We start from the raw sequence: 18,666 nt of genomic DNA on the forward strand, positions 1-18,666 counted from the left end.
CTTAGAACCATGCCTGGCACTTAGTGCTCCATGAATGTTAACTGTTTTCTTTTCTTTACAATGTGTTATTGAATTCAGGGGAAAAGGAATATATCATACCAACTTTCAGTCATTATATTTCCAGTTGCATCACATGATAGCCTTCTTTCTTCCTCAGATTCTTTAGTTCACAACTATCCACTCCTGTTTCACATCTGTATATGTCTGTGTTCTGCTTTCTAGAATTTCCCCTATCTTTCTTTCTCATTTTTTTAATGTTTTACTTTATGACTCTTCTCAGCAGTCATTTTATTATACGCTCAGGTTTTGGATTAGTCATCTCTCTAATTAATTACCTAACTGGTACTCTCCTGGTTCATGGTTTTTCGTTGTTCTTCTCTACTCCTAAAAGCTGGTATAATTCTGGCCTGTTCAATTGAGATGAAGCCACCATGGTTCCTAACGAATTTAGCCAGACTCCTGAAAGGGAGTATCTGCAAGTGTAAGAAGTGTGAGAAGAGTCCTGGTCTCTCATTGAGAAATCCTGGGACTATCCTTTGTTAGCAATATTAGTGCTAGAAGTACCTACATGATATATTGCTTTGTCCAGTGTCGCCAGGACCAAGTACACTAAAAATCAGGCCTGTGCTTCTTGGTTGTCTGATACCGCCTATGGAATTGGATAGAGTTATCCCTTTGTTAGCCCTGGATCAGATACATATTGCACTTACCAGACTATACTTGATTTTACTATATGTCTATCTTTTATAACAGATTATGGGTTGCATGAGAACATTGGCCATGTTTATTCTCTACATACTTCCTGATACAGTGCATACTAGTAGGCCCTCAGTAAATGTTCAAATGAATAAACATTTCCATATAAGTTAATAAAGTACAGATGTTTAAAAGCCTAATATGATGCTCATAGCCAGTCTCGTTTTAGAAACTAGATACTGGGTTAATGAGTGAGAGATAGTTTTCAAATCATAGTACAGGCAGTTCCTAACTTACAGTGGTTCAACTTCAATTTTTTTTTTTAATTTAAAATGGTTCAAAAGCTATATGCATTCAGAAGCCATGGAATTTTTAATTTTGATTTTTTTTTTTTTTTTTTTTTTTTTAAGACAGAGTCTTGCTCTGTCGCCAGGCTGGAGTGCAGTGGTGCGATCTGGGCTCACTGCAACCTCCGCCTCCTGGGTTCAAGCGATTCTCCTGCCTCAGCCTCCCAAGTAGCTGGGACTACAGACGCACGCCACCATGCCCAGCTAATTTTTGTATTTTTAGTAGAGACAGGGTTTCACCATGTTGGCCAGGATGGTCTCGATCTCTTGACCTTGTGATCGCCCGCCTCGGCCTCCCAAAGTGTTGGGATTACAGGTGTGAGCCACTGCGCCCGGCCTAAATTTGGATTTTTTTTCCTGGTCTAGCGATATGCAGTATGATACTCTCTCATCAGACTGTGCAGCCACAGCAAACAGCTAAGAAATCATGAGACTAATCAACCAGTACTGTACAGTGTATTCAATAAATTACATGAGATATTTAAGACTTTATTATAGAATAGACTTTGTGTTAGTTGATTTTGCTCAACTCTAGGCTAATATGAGTGTTCTGAGCATGTTTAAGGTAGGCTAAGCTAAGCTGTGATGTTCAGTAGGCTAGATGTATTAAATGCATTTTTTGACAGGATATTTTCAATTTGTGATGAGTTTATTAGGACATAATTGCATCATAAGTAAAGGAGCATCTGTATAGGTAGTCATGGTACCATGTCAACTGAAATACATGCATAAAGGAACCATGTCCTTACTTTGTACATCTCCATGGTAACTGGCTTACAAAGCAAGAATATGGTTTCCAGATACATGAGTTTCTATTAACACGCTACGGTCTAAAACAAGTTTGTCCAACCTGTGGCCCACAGGCCATACGCAGCCCAGCATGGCCTGGAATGTGGCCCAACACAAATTCATAAACTTTCTTAAAACATGAGATTTTTTTTATTTTTTTGCGTGGGTTTTTTTTTTTTTTTAAGCTCATCAGCTATCATTAGTGTTAGTGTTATTTTATGTGTGGCCCAAGACAATTCTTCTTCTTCCATTGTGGCCCAGTTTCCTGGTCTAAAGCAAGGACTGCCTGTTGTTTCTTTACTTAACTGTACATTTTTTAGATTTTGACTTAATTCTGTAAATACTTGTATATTTAGATAATGTAAAAACTGTTATTTAGTTCTAGAAAGCTTAATTTCTTATTTGCCCCTGATTAGTCACTTGGACTATAGACATTCAAAAGTGATAGTAATCATTTGAGAAGGCCAGGTGCAATGGCTCATGCCTGTAATCCTTGCACTTTGGGAGGCTGAGGTGGGCAGATCACTTGAGCTCCGGAATTCAAGACCAGCCTGGGCAACATGGCAAAACCCGTCTCTATAAAAAATACAAAAATTAGCTTGGTGCAATGGTGTACATCCGTGGTCTCAGCTACTCAGGAGGCTGAGGTGGGAGGATCATCTGAGCCCAGGAGATCATGCCTCTGCACTCCATCCTGGGCAACAGGGTGAGACCCTCTCTAAAAAAATTGCTGGGTCCAGTGGCTCACCCCTATAATCCCAGCACTTTGGGAGACTGAGGTGAGCAGGTCACCTGAGGTCAGGAGTTCGAGACCAGCATGGCCAACATGGCGAAACCCCGTCTCTACGAAAAATAAAAAATTAGCGGGGTGTGGTGGCAGGCACCTGTAATCCCAGATATTGGGAGGCTGAGGCATGAGAATCACTTGAACCCAGGAGGCAGAGGTTCCAGTGAGCCGAGATGGCACCACTGCATGCCAGCCTGGGTGACAACATTGAAACTATCCCCCAAAAAATAAAAATAAAATTTAAAATAAATTTAAAAATAAATTTTTAAGTAAATGTTTAGGGGAAATGAGTTTTCAACTTGAGCTAAACAGAATAAACTTAGATAAAGTAGGTGAAATACAGATATCTCTAAAAAATTTCAGAATCCTAAAGGCAATGTAGTTCAGAAGAAGATTTTATTGGAAATACTAGAGAGAGTGTTGAGGAAAAGGAAGTTGAAATGGACTTGATAAAATAACTTGATAAAATAACCTGAAACTGATCACCTTGCAAATTTGAATTTATCTGACTTAGCTTTCTATTATTCATTCAGTAGCACGAATTCTAGTGCAGATCTGATTATAAGCTCAGGTCTGTAAAAGCTGTGGAAAACAAAACAGTTCAGATTGTCTTGAATCTAGAGTTTGCTTTCCAAAACTCTCCCTCTAAACCTGTTAACTCTTAAGAAATCCTCTTGCCTTTCCCTAGTGAGTATACAAAATACCTACTACAGTTACTGGCACATGTTACCAGCAAACCAGCCCCTGTGCCCTTCATATTCTTGCCAACACTAAGAACAAACTATTTAATCTGTCTCACTGTTGTTTTCATTTGGTGAATACATTTCAAAAAGGTTATAATGTTTAAAGTTTGTACAAACTTTTTTTTTTTTTTTTTTTTTAAGGTATGATGAGTGGGTGAAGGCTGACAGGATAATCTGGCCTTTGGACAAAGGTGGACCGAAGAAAAAACAGAAGAAAAAAGCTAAAGTATGTTTGTAGATTTCTGTCCTTTATAATATGTATAGGAATTATCCAAATTGTATTGTGTGTTTTTTAAGACTTTAAGAACAGTTTTAGGTTTATACCAAGATTGAGAGCAAGGTATATAGACCTCCCATATACTCTCTGCCCCATGCATGCATAGCCTTCCCAGATTGTCAACATCCCCCACCAGAGTGGGATGTTTGTTACAACTGATGTGCCTACATTGACACATTATTGTCACTCAGAGTCCATCGTTTACATTAGGGTTCACTGTTGGTGTTGTATATTCTATAGGTTTTGACAAATATATAATGACATGGATCCATCACTATAGTATCATACAGAGTAGCTTTACTGCCCTAAAAATCCTTTATGTTCTGCTTATTCTTACCCCCACCCCAACCCCTGACAACTACAGACTTTTTCTCTCTCCATAGTTTTTGCCTTTTTGAGAATATCATATAATTGGAATCATACACCATATAGCCTTTTTAGATTGGCTTCTTTTGCTTAGTAATATGCATATACGATATTGTGTTTGTTTAATAAATCTTATTGTAATAATCATCTTGGCCGGGCGTGGTGGCTCATGCCTGTAATGCCAGCACTTTGGGAGGCCGAGGCGGGCGGATCACGAGGTCAGGAGATCAAGACCATCCTGGCTAACACGGTGAAACCCCATCTCTACTAAATATAGAAAAAATTAGCCGGTCGTGGTGGCCGGCGCCTGTAGTCCCAGCTACTCGGGAGGCTGAGGCAGGAGAATGGCGTGAACCCAGGAGGCGGAGCTTGCAGTGAGCCAAGATCGCGCCACTGCGCTCCAGCCTGGGCGACAGAGCAAGACTCCATCTCAAAAAAAAAAAAAAAAAAATCTTGATTCTGGAAAGATAATTGTGATTTTCTCTTTATAACCCAGGAGCTTAAAACTAACACATTACCACATTGTTTCAGCAAAGGTGAAAACCAGCAACCCCTAGGGCATGACTTTCAAACTCAAATTCCTGTAGAGGCTTTATAGGAGAAGGATAAAGTAGGACGAACCGTGACAAACGAGAGGTCACATTCCTCATTTAGACGGAATGGAACTAACCACTCTGCTGTGGGAATGCAGACCCAGGGTTGCCAGATTTTAGGATTTTTCAAGACCACTATCTTTCTTAAAATGTGAAATTTGACTTTTAAATGCTAGAAGCCAATACTAAAATTTTAAAACACATATATACTGGCCAATTGTACCCTCACCCACATCCTCAGTTGTCAAGCTTTGCTGTAGAGATTTGCCCATTGTTTTGTCTACTGGATGATAGATATCTTTCCTTTCTGCAGGGGATAGTAGGGAACAGCGGGGAGTGCGGAATAGTTGTATAGCCTTCTAATGCTCTAACTGACCATCACAATATAATTGCAGTATTACAAATTGTACAATATTGTATTTACATAAATACAAAATATGTTAGAAATTCAGCAGTGGAGGATTATATACCAATTTCAGTGACACTAATGTTAATAAGTTCTGATAACCTCTCAGACCAGCCAGAAAACTCTTCTTGATTCTTCTGTAAGCACAGACTAGGAAGTGACGTATAAAATATCAAACCTTTTTTGAGATGTAGTTTTCTTTGGATAAGTAGAATGTTCATTTTTCGTAAAGCATTGGCCCTTCTCATACATTTTGTTGTTGTTGCCCAGAATAAAGAAGATAGTGAAAAGGACGAAAAGAGAGATGAGGAGAGGCAGAAGTCAAAACGGGGACGACCTCCTTTAAAATCAACCCTTTCATCAAACATGCCGTATGGCTTATCTAAGACAGCAAACAGTGAAGGAAAATCAGGTACCAGAAGTGCTCGCAGCAATATACCAGACAGCTCACCTCTGTCAAATGGAATGGAAGGTGCTCAATTTTGAGGATGGCTGACTTTAACAAAAATCAATAACATAAATAATAGAACTTCCATTGTGTGAAATATTCACAGTACAGGTTGAGTATCCCTTGCCCAAAATGCTTGGGACTAGAAGTGTTTTTGGTTTTTGATTTTTTTTTTTAATATTGCATATACATAATGAGATATCCTAGGGATAGGACCCAAGTCTAAACATGAAAATTAGTGTTTCATATACACCTTATACACATAGCCTGAAAGTAATTTTATACCATATTTTTAATAGTTTTGTTCATGAAATAAAGATTGTGTTATTTGAACCATCAGAAATCACAGGTATAATTGTCTCAGCCACCCATGTGAACAGTCTGTGATTGTTTGGCATCACTGTTATTCTTGACTCTGAATTTATATGCCAGCTACTGATAAGCAATTTTCTTACACTTATTCACACATAATTACATAACAGTAAAACATATGACTTACAATTAATACAGTGGAAAAATAGTGTGTGTGGGGAAACTAAGCAGCAAGGTAGCATCACTAGAATACCCGTATCAGCTGCTAAACAACAGCGAAAACAAACAGCAGGCTTTCAGTCTCCACCTACAATGCTGTGTTTTCATTAAAAGGTTACCCATACACTAGCTTGGGGTTGCTGAAGAAACTGTTGTGCACCTGTGTTTGGATGCAATGTGTCCCATGAGGTCAGGTCTGGAATTTTTTACTTGTGGTGTCATGTTGGTGCCCAAAAAGTTGTGGAATTTGCAGCATTTTGGATTTCAGGTTTTTGGACTAGGGGTGTTCAACCTGTAAATCACCTAGGATTTTAATCTCATATGATTTAAACTATAAAATTTGATTTGAAGAAAATATTTTGCTGTATCATTTTTATCTAAAATTTAGTGATGTTTTCATTTAGGAATACTTTTTCTCATAAGTATCTTGAAAATAATATATTTTAATAGAAGGTGACTTGACAATCCATGCATCCTAATGTGTGCTACACTTTCCCTCAAAGCCTATACCAGTGTATCCTATAAATTCAATGCTGTTCATCTGGGATCTTTCAGCAAAGCTGAGACCATGTGGTTCTAAGAGAACACAGACTACTGTGGTGCAGGCATGTTTTATAATGAGTATAGGTGAACATATTTTATTCTGCTTGTACTCGTTTCCCCCACTTTTCTACCTCTGTATACTTTTAAATGTAATTAAGAAATTTTAGGCTGAGCGCAGTGGTTCATGCCTGTAATCCCAGCACCTTGGGAGGCTGAGGCAAAAGGATCACTTGAGCCCAGGAGTTCCAGACCAGCCAGGGCACCATAGTGAGACCCCATCTTTACAAAAAAATTTAAAAATTAGCCAGGCATGGTGGTGTGCACCTGTGGTCCCAGCTACTCAGGAGGCTGAGGTGGGAGGATTGCTTGAGTCTGGGAGGTCAAGGCTGCAGCAGGTGTAATCACATCACTGCACTCCAGCCTGGGTAGCAGAGCAAGACCCCACCTCACTCTGTTGCCCAGGCTGGAGTATAGTGGCGCAATCTCAGCTCCCTGCAACCTCCACCTCCTGGGTTCAAGCAGTTTTCCCACCTCAGTCTCCCAAGTAGCTGGGACCACAGGTGTGCACCACCATACCTGGCTAATTTTTGTATTTTTAGCAGCAATAGGGTTTTACTATGTTAGCCACGCTGGTCTCGCACTCTTGACCTCAAGTGATGTGCCCGCCTCAGCGTCCTGAAGTGCTGGAATTACAGGTGTGAGCCACTGTGCCCGGCCACCAAAAAAGAAATTTTAAATGGTTGTCTTATATAAAAATTTCTCTTCTTTCAAGAAAAAAGCTATACTGAACTACATGTTTGCTATTAGTCCATATGGTGCTTGTGTGCAAATTATAAAAGGACATCCTTCCTCTTTACTGCCATCTGCTGACAAATGTTTAAGATGTCCACAAAGTGAAAGGTACCCTCTTAGAAGGCATACCTGTGTGCAGTGTCCAGTCTATACAACTACATACCAGCCTTATTAAACTACCACTGAAAGGGATTTTTTAAAACGTGAAAATGAATTCTACATTCTGTTTATGATAAAACCACAAAATAAAACTGTATACACCTTTTCACTAAAAAATTCATGTTTGCAGTTTTGAACTTCTTGAGGATTTGAGCACCATGTGGACAATATTTTTATATTTTTTAGATCCTATACAGTCTTAGAACCCTACTTTATTATTTTACAAGTTCCCTTACAGGGAACAATTTTTGTTTCCTGTACTTTCTTGTCTGTTAAGAATATTTAAAGTTTTGAGGATTCCAATTGCCCATTTTAAAAACTTTTCTTGCTGGGCACAGTGGCTCATGCCTATAATCCCAGCACTTTGGGAGGCTGAGGTGGGCGGATCACTTGAGGTCAGGAGTTTGAGACCAGCCTGGCCAACATAGCAAAACCCCATCTCTACTAAAATACAAAAATTAGCCGGGCGTGGTGGCCTGCGCCTATCCCAGCTCCTCAGGAGGCTGAGGCAGGAGAAATGCTTGAACCCAGGAGGCGGAGCTTGCAGTGAGCTGAGATCACGCCACTGCACTCTAGCCTGGGCAACCAAGTGAGACTATGTCTCAAAAAAAAAGAAAAGAAAAGAAAAAACCTTTTCTTTCCACAGTTATTTTAAGTAGAATGTCATATTCCTTTCTTAGGGTACAAAATGCCCATCACCTGTCCCTCCTAGATACTATCTCAAACCACTTAACAAATTAACTTCATGTCTAGGATGTCTAGGTACTAATCCTTTGATCTTTTTTAAGGACTATTGTACCTAAATATGATACTGGGGAATGTTGCAAAATAGCTTTTCATATAGATTTGAGTTAGTAATATGCAACGTAATATATTTTTGCTTGGAGCTTAGTTTCCCCTCCCCCTCAAATTCTTGGCACAAATGTTACGATTTGTTTTATTTCAGAAATTTCTACAGGGAGGTATTCAGAGGTACATGATTAAAGATTTTTATTGTTATTTTTGGTAAGATTTTTATTGTAAAATTACATTGGTAATATAAAAACCTGTATAATATAATAATATTTCCTCTTACAGACTCTTGTTCATCTGATAGTGAAACAGAAGATGCTTTAGAAAAGAATTTAATAAATGAAGAACTTTCTCTTAAAGATGAACTAGAAAAAAATGAAAATTTGAATGATGATAAGCTAGATGAAGAAAATCCAAAGATTTCTGCACATATATTAAAAGAAAATGATAGGACTCAAATGCAGCCTTTAGAAACCCTGAAGTTAGAAGTTGGAGAGAATGAACAAATAGTACAGATTTTTGGGAACAAAATGGAAAAAGCAGAAGAAGTTAAGAAAGAAGCCGAAAAATCTCCAAAAGGAAAGGGAAGACGAAGCAAGACAAAAGATCTTTCTTTAGAAATTATAAAGATTTCATCATTTGGCCAGAATGAAGCAGGAAGTGAACCTCATATAGAAGCTCGTAGTCTTGAATTGTCTTCATTAGACAATAAAAACTTTTCTTCTGCTACAGAAGATGAAATTGACCAATGTGTGAAAGAAAAGAAGTTGAAACGGAAAATACTAGGACAATCATCGCCAGAGAAAAAAATAAGAATTGAGAATGGAATGGAAATGACAAATACTGTATCTCAAGAAAGGACCAGTGATTGTATTGGATCTGAGGGAATGAAAAACTTAAATTTTGAACAGCACTTTGAAAGAGAAAATGAAGGAATGCCATCATTGATAGCAGAGTCAAACCAATGCATCCAACAACTGACTAGTGAAAGATTTGATAGTCCAGCTGAAGAAACTGTAAATATTCCACTAAAAGAAGATGAGGATGCAATGCCTCTGATCGGGCCTGAAACCTTGGTTTGCCATGAAGTAGATTTGGATGATTTGGATGAAAAGGATAAGACCAGCATTGAGGATGTAGCAGTTGAAAGCTCTGAGTCTAACTCTCTTGTTTCTATTCCACCTGCCCTACCTCCTGTAGTCCAACATAACTTTTCAGTAGCTTCACCACTTACTCTTAGTCAAGATGAGTCTCGAAGCGTAAAAAGTGAGAGTGATATAACAATTGAAGTTGATAGTATTGCTGAAGAATCTCAAGAAGGTCTCTGTGAGAGGGAATCGGCAAATGGATTTGAAACTAATGTTGCCTCTGGTACCTGTAGTATAATTGTACAAGAGAGAGAGAGCAGAGAGAAGGGTAAGGACTTTCTAGGGAAAAGTAAGTGTTTATATGAAACCAAAAATCAAAACTGTTGAGTTTCAGGTACTGTTGATCTGTAAAGTACTTTCTTTTTCTTTTCTCTCTTCTTTTCTTATTAAAAAGAAAGAAATGTCAGTGTAGTCTGTTGAATAATATACTTGCTCTTTTTTTTTTTTTTTTCAACATTCTCTCTTTCCCCTTATTTCAGGTCAGAAGAGGCCAAGTGATGGAAATAGTGGATTAATGGCAAAAAAGCAAAAGCGTACCCCAAAGCGAACAAGTGCTGCAGCCAAAAATGAAAAGAATGGAACAGGTTGGTGTCTTTCAATGCTAGCTTTTGTATAGTGTTAGTATTTTTAGCAGTTTGTTGGCTTGTTTTAAACATAAATGGAGCAATACTATATTGTTTTATAACTGCATTTTCATTTAACAGTATTATACTAGATATTTTGCCATTTTTATTCTTAGGAACTCTAGCTCATTCTTTTTAACAACTTTAGGAAAGTATTCAATAGTTTATCATTTTTAACCATTTCCCCGTTGGTGAGCATTTAGGTTTTTTTGTTGTTTTTATATTGTTATAAACTTTGTGCATTTGTGCACGTATTTCTGTAGGATACCAAGAAATGTAATTGTTAGGTCTGTTGCATTTTGATATTTAAGAATTTTATTTATAATCTGAGTCAATCTTTTTTATTATTTATAGGACAAAGCAGTGATAGTGAAGATCTTCCTGTCCTAGACAATTCAAGTAAATGTACCCCAGTAAAGCATCTTAATGTATCTAAGCCACAGAAACTTGCACGATCTCCTGCAAGAATATCCCCGCACATCAAAGATGGAGAGAAAGATAAACACAGAGAAAAACATCCGAATTCATCCCCTAGGACATATAAATGGAGCTTTCAGCTCAGTAAGAAGCTTATAGAAAACTTGATAGATGAATACTGTAAAGTGGAATAGATCTTAAAATATCAACTTGGATTAATGTTAATAAAATAAGGAATAATGATTAACTATTTAGATATTCCAAATATTGCCTTAGCAAGAATCACCACATGTTGTCTTAAGTATAAATCTGTGTCTTTTCATAAAACTGACTTGATAAATATTGACTTACAGGAAGGTCTCCATTAAGAAGCCATGTATGATTTATATAAATCAGTGAAATTGAAGTGCCCTTTGTAGCACTAACAATTAGAAATAACCAGTAGTTATTTCTATTATGTAACTAGTAGTAGTGAAGAAAATGTCAATACAGGGAAACTATTCTGATAACTATAATTATAGATAGGTCAGGGTTAGTTTGTGTTGATGTTTTCTTATGTTTTTCTGATCATTTAAGTAATAAATGTTTAGTATAGAAAATTTGGGATCTAAAAATAATTCTTAATCATGAATATAATTCACGACTTCCCTGTTTACAGTCTTATTCAGCTTACTGTAGTAGATTTTAATAAACTAAAGCTTTTGTTGATTTATGAGTTAGACGTTTGATAGAATTGTCATCATTTTTCTCACAGAATTATTTTAAAATCCAAATTAACTTTTTCCCCCCTTTTAGATGAATTAGATAATATGAACAGTACAGAGAGAATCTCATTTCTCCAAGAAAAACTACAGGAAATCAGAAAATATTATATGTCTCTGAAGTCTGAAGTTGCAACCATAGACAGGAGGAGAAAAAGATTAAAAAAGAAAGACAGGGAAGGTAATTTTATTATAATTTTTCTCCCCTTATATTTCAAAACTATATCCTATCATTTTAGAAGATTTAAATTTGATACTCTTTGATTACAGTACACATTCATTAATTGCTGTTTTTAAATTCCTAGTGTTTTCTATTGTTGAAATGAGTAGGTCAGCAACTGAGTTAATCAGAATGACACCCTTAAAAGGGAGTATGAACTGTTTTCCAAAATGTGTGATTGTACTAAATGTGATGGATTCTCAGGTAGAGCATAGTCCTTCTGAAATTCACTCTTTGCTCAAACATTTATTGGCATCTATTAACAGGCACTGTATTTGTTATGGGGTTCACCAAAATGAATGAGACGTAAGGCTTATTCTCAAGGAGATTATCTTGTTGGGATTATAAATCATTTCCTAAGCAACTAAAATATAAGATAGTGCAGCTCAGCAACTTTAAAGAGCACATGCCATGTGCCAGGCACTCTGCCAGGTGGCGGAAGTACAGAAATGAGTTAGATACAGACTTTCTTCTCAAAGATCTTAATATCTAGTGGAACAGTGTGTACCCTGAGAATGATATTAACAAGTACAAGAGTTAGTGGAAGGAGCGGTTACTTTGGAGTAGTCAGAGAGAGGGAGTAGTGTCTGAGCTAGCCCTTCAGGGGTTGTAGGATTGACTTCCAGTTAAACATGAACATGTCCATCTACAGTCCATCCCTAAGCCCTGCTAAAATAACAGTAAAGGAAATTAAAAGCCCTAAACTCAAAAGGACAAGAGAATGACCACAACAGACAAGAAATGTCAACAGTATATCTTTTGGAAGCTGCATAACAGATGGACTACTGTAACTGTCCCAGCAGATGAGATAATGCTGAAACTAAGCTTGCTTGTCCTTGTAGTGGGACAAAACAACAAGAAGCAAGCCAATTAATACCATGTAACCCCAGAAAAGCTTTCAGAAGGGATATGGGACGATGCTGAAAAATGGGATTGGTTGAAAATGGAAAGAGAAATTGGATCTCTTCTTCCCATCTGTGAAGCAAGTCTACCTCACCCCCAACTCAAGCAGAAAATAGATTAACTTAAAAGAGAATGAGGAAATCAGTAGGCCTGTAGACTTGGGGGCACCAGCCACAGCTGAGGGTAATGATTAAGTGCTAAACCAAAATAATGGATGGAGTGAAAGTTTGCATACTGAATAGTTAGATTGCTGTCCCTCTTCTAACTCAAGGCCTAATCCTCTTGGCTTCCTGAAAGCTGGCAGCCAAGCTTATGCTTATTCCTGGGAGGAGATTGGAAGATTCTTCTAAAGAAAATGACCAGCCCAAGAAAAATTACCTACTATTTGGATGTTCCTGAAACAAAAATCAAGATCCTTGCCAATCACTACATGTGCATTTTCTGTATTTAAAAGCCCTGATGCTCATATACAGCTTTCAGTCAGCTTTTTAATGTTAAATATGGAAGCCACATGACCAGACATTTGAGGAAAGCCCCTACATAAAGGCAGAAGCCAAAGTAGAAAAAGGAGAATAAGAAGGAACTGGAAGAAAAAAATAGATAATGTACCATATTAAAAAAAAATAGGACAAAACTATTCTTAATAGTTAATCCAAGTTGAGTATCCTTTATTTGAAATGCTTGGGTCTAGAAGTGTTTGGGTTTTTTGTTTTTTTCAGATTTTGGAATATTTGTACATAATGAAATATCTTGGTGATGGGACCCAAGTCTAAACACAAAATTCATTTATGTTTCATAGACACTTTATACACATAGCCTGAAGGTAATTTTATAATAAATAATTTTGTGCATGAAACAGAGTTTGTGGTAAGTGCTTATGTGTGGAATTTTCCACTTGTGGCACCACGTTGGTGCTCAAAAGTTTCAGATTTTGGATTTTTGGATTAGGGATGTTCAATTTGTATCCAGAGATAAAGGGAAAGAGATTGCCACCTTGAAACAAAAGCATAATAACTATTTTAAAAATTCAGAGAACAAGAAGGATATCTTTAAAATATGATAGCAGGAATTTAAAAAAAATAATAAGGCAGTGAAGCTGAAGAAATTCCACTAGAGGGTCAAAAAGACAATAGGAGAGAAGAAATAAGAGAAATATGGAATCTGGCGAGGAGATCCAACTTCTGAATCATAGGATTTCTAGAAGGAGAGTTGAATAAACAAGAGGAAGTTGTCATCAAAGATATTTTTAAAATTCTAGAACTGAAGGATATGAGTTAGAAAAGGACTCACTGTGCCCTCTATAAATAATGGGGGTGAAAATCACCAAAGCATATGAAATTTCAGAATCCTGTGGATAAAGAGTACATTGTAGGCCTGGCACAGCGGCTCACGCCTGTAATCCCAGCATTTTGGGAGGCAGAGGCAGGCAGATCACTGGAGGCCAGGAGTTTAAGACCAACCTGGCCAACATGACAAAACCCCGTCTCTACTAAAACTACAAAAGTCAGCTGGGCATGGTGGCAGATGCCTGTAATCCCAGCCACTCAGGAGGCTGAGGCTTGAGGATCACTTGAACCCGGAAGTGAGCACCGAGATCGCGCCAGTGCACTCCAGCCTGGGTGACAGAGTGAGAGTCTGTCTCAAAAAAAAAAAAAAAAAAAAAAAGTAGATTCTAAAAATTTACCATATAAAGATACATATATAAAAAGAAATGGATCTCAGAACAGCATCAAGAGTCTTACATCCGATTTCTCAATGGTAGTACTAGAAACTAGAAGCCAAGCTAAGAAGACATGGGACTGGCAAACAAGGAATCCTACATAGGAAAATAGTGAAGGAATATCTGAAGGTGATGGTGAATGGAAGCTCTAGGATGACCACTGCATAGCAGACCTAGAAAGCAACTATTCCAGGAGTAGGATGGAACAGGAGGGGGAAGCTCCAGAAGGGATGTCTCTTAAAAACCAAATAAAAGGTAAATTACCTGATAGGGTTGATCATGTTGAGAGAAGTTTTCTGCCTCTAGTAGAGATTTAGTGGATGACTTTGTGGTAGAGTGACGTGTCATGTGTGGCCTTGACCATTGTGCTCCAAGTCCAGCAGTTTTTAATTCCTAGAAATAGGAACAGGATGGAGCAAATGGAAAGAGATCAGACTTCTCATGTTCATCCTTTTCTTTTAAAAACTGTAAATAGCAAGAAGTCTTTACAGAACTTTTGAATATCAAAAGAAGAAAAGAACAAATTAGCAAATTAAAATTTCTTCAAAGAACCCACCACTTGCTCTGGGGTCAGTTTCCTAAAGGTGACATACATTTCAGACAATTAAAAAGATTTTCTTTTTGTTGAGACGGAGTTTCACTCTTGTTGCCCAGGCTGGAGTGCAATGGCACAGTCTTGGCTCACTGCAGCCTCCGCCTCCCGGGTTCAAGCCATTTTCCTGCCTCAGCCTCCCGGGTAGCTGGGATTACAGGTGCCCGCCACCATGCCTGGCTAATTTTTGTATTTTTAGTAGAGATGGGGTTTCACCATGTTGACCAGGCTGGTCTCCAACTCCTGATCCCAAGTAATCCGCCCACCTCGTCCTCCCAAAGTGTTGGAATTACAGGCATGAGCCACAGCGCCCAGCCAAAAAGATTTTTTTATTACCGTCTTTTTTGTTGTCGGGGGGGACAGGCTCTGGCACCCAGACTGGAGTGCAGTGGCATGATCACGGCTTACTGCAGCCTCAGACTCTTGGGCTCAAGCGACTCCCACCTCAGCCTCCCGAGTAGCTGGTACCACAGGTGCCTGCCACCACACCCAGCTAATTTTTTAGTTTTTTTTGTAGAGGCATATTCTCACTATGTGGCTCAGGCTGGTCTGGAACCCCTGTTCTAAAGCAATCCTTTTGCTTTGGCCTCCCAAAGTGCTGAGATTATAGGCATGAGCCAACATGCCCAGCTTATTATAGTCTTTTCCCCATTTTTATTTGCTTATGTTTTTATAATGAGTTATTAAATTGAGATTTGAGTGATTTGTAGCATACATGTAAGAATTTGTTGCCTGGGCATGGGGCTCACGCTTATAATTCCAGCACTTTGGGAGGCTGGAGCAGGAAGATCACTTGAGTCCAGGAGTTTGAGACCAGCCTGGGCAACGTAGTGAAATCCCATCTCTACAAAAAATTTAAAAATTAGCTGGGTACAGTGGCATGTCTTAGCTAGTTGGAAGGCTGAGGCAGGAGGGTCGCTTGAGCCCCAGAGGTTGTCATGATACTTGAATAAACAAAAATTAAAATTTTAAATAAAATAGGAACAATCAGGCAAAGAAAGGCAGAAGACAAGAGTATTGCAAGGAAAGAGAAGATAAAAGCAAAGAACTTAAAAAGTGGCAAAACACCTAATGCTCAGAGTACCGATCCCTAATCTGTGTTATGTCCTCCTGGAGAAAATTATGTTAAAACCATTTGAGGACTTTTTGCTTATCACACATCATTACTTTGATCCTGATCTCCATGATTCTGATACCTGTCAGAGGAAATCCTCTGAGTTAAATTAATTCTCTTACGGTCCTATGACCCATAGATAAAGCAGAAATTCCATATGGTTCCATGTTTATCTCAGGTTGACCTTGTTTCTGATTGAGCCAAGTTCCTTCATGGGATCTCCCAACTAGAGGTTTAAGAGTTTTTGTCTCTTTAATCTTTACATTTTATGATGTATTTTTAAGTGTTGAGTAGTGCTTAACTGACCAAAGACTAACTCCACTTAATTGAGCCAAACAAAATTTTTGCTGACAATTTGTTACTCCTTCATGTGACATATAAGAGGCCTGTGATTAAGGTGAATAATGTTAAGAATTTTATTTCTAATTTGCTGTTAGCTGGGTATCTTTGTGTAACAGTTTTTGGATCTAACATAGTTGTTTTGATTCCACAGTGTCTCATGCGGGAGCCTCCATGTCATCTGCTTCATCAGACACTGGAATGAGTCCCTCATCATCATCTCCCCCACAAAATGTACTTGCTGTAGAATGCAGGTGATAAACATTTTCTCTACCTTCCCAGCAGTTTGCTGCCATGGACATAAATCCCCAAACCCTGAATTACAACCACAGAAAGCACTCAACTGGTTTGACATTGCTAAGTATATCCTGTATACTTTTCCAGGCTGGATTGTATCTATTCCCCTCTCTCTTCTTTTTTCTTGTTGCAAAAAATAAGCTGATTAATAAGTGAAGGTTAAGCAGCCTGCCATATTTGTCATAATTTTTCCTCTTTACTTTTGTTTTTCGTTTGTTGTGATATAGAACAAAGGGCACTTAGCAAATTTGAATTTGTATAATAAAGCTTTCAGGTGTTACAGAAATCGTAGACAAGCAAGTGCACATGATAAACATCAAAATATTACCCAGCTGAATAGTTACTGCTGCACTTTCACTAAGATGTATTTGAACACTTGGTGAGTAGGGGGTTTATGTTGTGTTTTTTTTCATTATCGTTGTTTTTTTTATTTTTGTGGAAGCACTTGCTATTTAGAACTGCCAAAGTATATGTTCAGCAGTGTGCCCAGGATTAAAGGTGTAAATGGGACAAAATAAATTGTGAAAGGAAGTGTAGTTGACTGAAAACTACAGTTGTAATAAGTCTTCCACTTTTTATAGGATTTTTGAGCACACAATTATGCAAATATTTTAATGTTTATTAATGTTTACAGTGGAATTGTGAATAAGTTTTCAGTGGACTATCTTATCCCTTGACAAAAATATTTTGTCTTTTTTCTATGTAATTTCAGAGTTTTTATTTTGTTACAAAAAGACAAAAATGAAATATATAACAACAATGAAGTTATTTAACAAGATTTCTAAAGCTGAAATTTTTGTGTAAAATAAGGTATTATCTTGCAACTTGTTAAATATATTTATTCAGACATTGGATGTTGTATTTTTATGTATTTTTTAAAATATTAATAAAATTAAAAAAAAGAAAATTCTAGGTTAATTCACTCTTTGGATGACAATAGCTCTCAGCTGTCCTTTTTACAGGAGGTTGCATCCTGCAGCCTTGCCTGTGTTAAAGGGAGTCTGTCTCAGTCCATCAAACAGTATAGAACTATAAATGGGCATCTGGATCATTAAAGTATGTCCTTGTTTAGAAACTTTGGCAGTCCTAGTATTTAAACTGTTTTGAGGATCAAATTTTTGGTTGCCCTTAAGATACTTTGTCACAGTTTTTATGTTTGCTATACTGCCGAATGAATTTATATCTCCCAAAGTTGAGATGCAACAACTAAGTAAAGCAACTATGTATGCTTTGTCTGTGAATTGTTCCACAGACTGATAGATTTTGTAAATAATTCTTCCAAAATCATGTATTTAAAGCAGTTTTGCATATACATTATGTAAAAAGGTGATTTTTTAAAAGCAGTTTTTAAATTCATGTTTGTACATTGAAAGGGGTTTTTTTTTTAAACCTCCTTTTCTGTGTTTAATATGCTGTAGAATAATAACCTAGATGCTCTAGACTGTATATCAGGATCTGATTTACAAGAAAAAGTCAGAGCTAAACACTAGTGATGGCATAGCATTACTGAAATCATTGTTTCTTAATTTCATTTTACTACATTGTGAACTTGTGATTCAGATTCCATTTTCTCAGAGAATTAAAAACAAAAAAAGTACTCTTGTAAAATGCACTTTTCTGTCTTTTCTTTGCAAAGCAGAAGTATCTCAATGTAAAATAAAAATGGAGCTCAGTGGGCAGTATTAATAAAGGCCATGTTTTAAACATAGGCTTTATACTTTTAGTTTTCATTTAAGTGATTGCTTTTTTCCTAAGTGCTTGTAACTTACAGTTGGAAAATCAGATTTCACAAAACCAAGCATTTTAGTATATTCAGCCTTTACAATAAAATATTTCTACTAATTATAAAAATGAAAAAAAAAAGTGTCATTTAAATCCAGTTGGACCTAGGAGGCAACCTTAGATTTATACATTAAATATTTTAATGATTTCCTTCTGTAGCAATTCAATAAATGTGAGATAAATAAGTTATCAGCTTGAGTACTGTCCCTTCTAATTGATACAAATTTGGTCATGAAGTATTGGGATGTTGCTACAAAGAGCAAAACTGTGTATTCATTGAATAGATACACACTGTTAAAATCCTTTCATTTGGAGGCTGGAAAGGATTATGAAATTAAGTGAATATTGACTAAGTATGACATTTCAAATATTGAGCATATTTTGAGTTTAGGTAAACTTTGAATAGATACCTCTTAAATGTAACTAAGAAAGTGAAAATATAGGCTGGGTGCGGTGGCTCATACCTGTAATCCCAGCATCT

At 37.2% G+C, this 18,666-nt stretch overlaps 1 protein-coding gene across 10 annotated transcripts in view; it reads left to right on the forward strand.

Moving 5' to 3' along the window:
• ARID4A (AT-rich interaction domain 4A) overlaps window positions 1–18,126 on the forward strand; it is a 75,581-nt gene extending 57,455 nt beyond the window's left edge. For 6 of the 10 annotated variants that reach the window (XM_009427865.5, XM_009427867.4, XM_063793472.1 and 3 more), the window contains 7 exons: window positions 3,504–3,588; window positions 5,275–5,476; window positions 8,555–9,685; window positions 9,897–10,001; window positions 10,395–10,601; window positions 11,253–11,399; window positions 16,261–18,126. In XM_009427865.5, the coding sequence (XP_009426140.2) occupies window positions 3,504–3,588; window positions 5,275–5,476; window positions 8,555–9,685; window positions 9,897–10,001; window positions 10,395–10,601; window positions 11,253–11,399; window positions 16,261–16,364 (1,981 nt within the window). In that variant the 3' untranslated portion in view covers window positions 16,365–18,126. The remainder of the gene's footprint in view (window positions 1–3,503; window positions 3,589–5,274; window positions 5,477–8,554; window positions 9,686–9,896; window positions 10,002–10,394; window positions 10,602–11,252; window positions 11,400–16,260) is intronic. The other 4 variants (XM_509974.7, XM_009427869.5, XM_001165132.6 and 1 more) reach the window with 4 other exon arrangements.
• Window positions 18,127–18,666: the final 540 nt, after the last annotated feature.

The sequence above is a fragment of the Pan troglodytes genome, chromosome 15 (assembly GCF_028858775.2).
Source record: "Pan troglodytes isolate AG18354 chromosome 15, NHGRI_mPanTro3-v2.0_pri, whole genome shotgun sequence".
Classification (NCBI taxonomy): Eukaryota; Metazoa; Chordata; class Mammalia; order Primates; family Hominidae; genus Pan; species Pan troglodytes.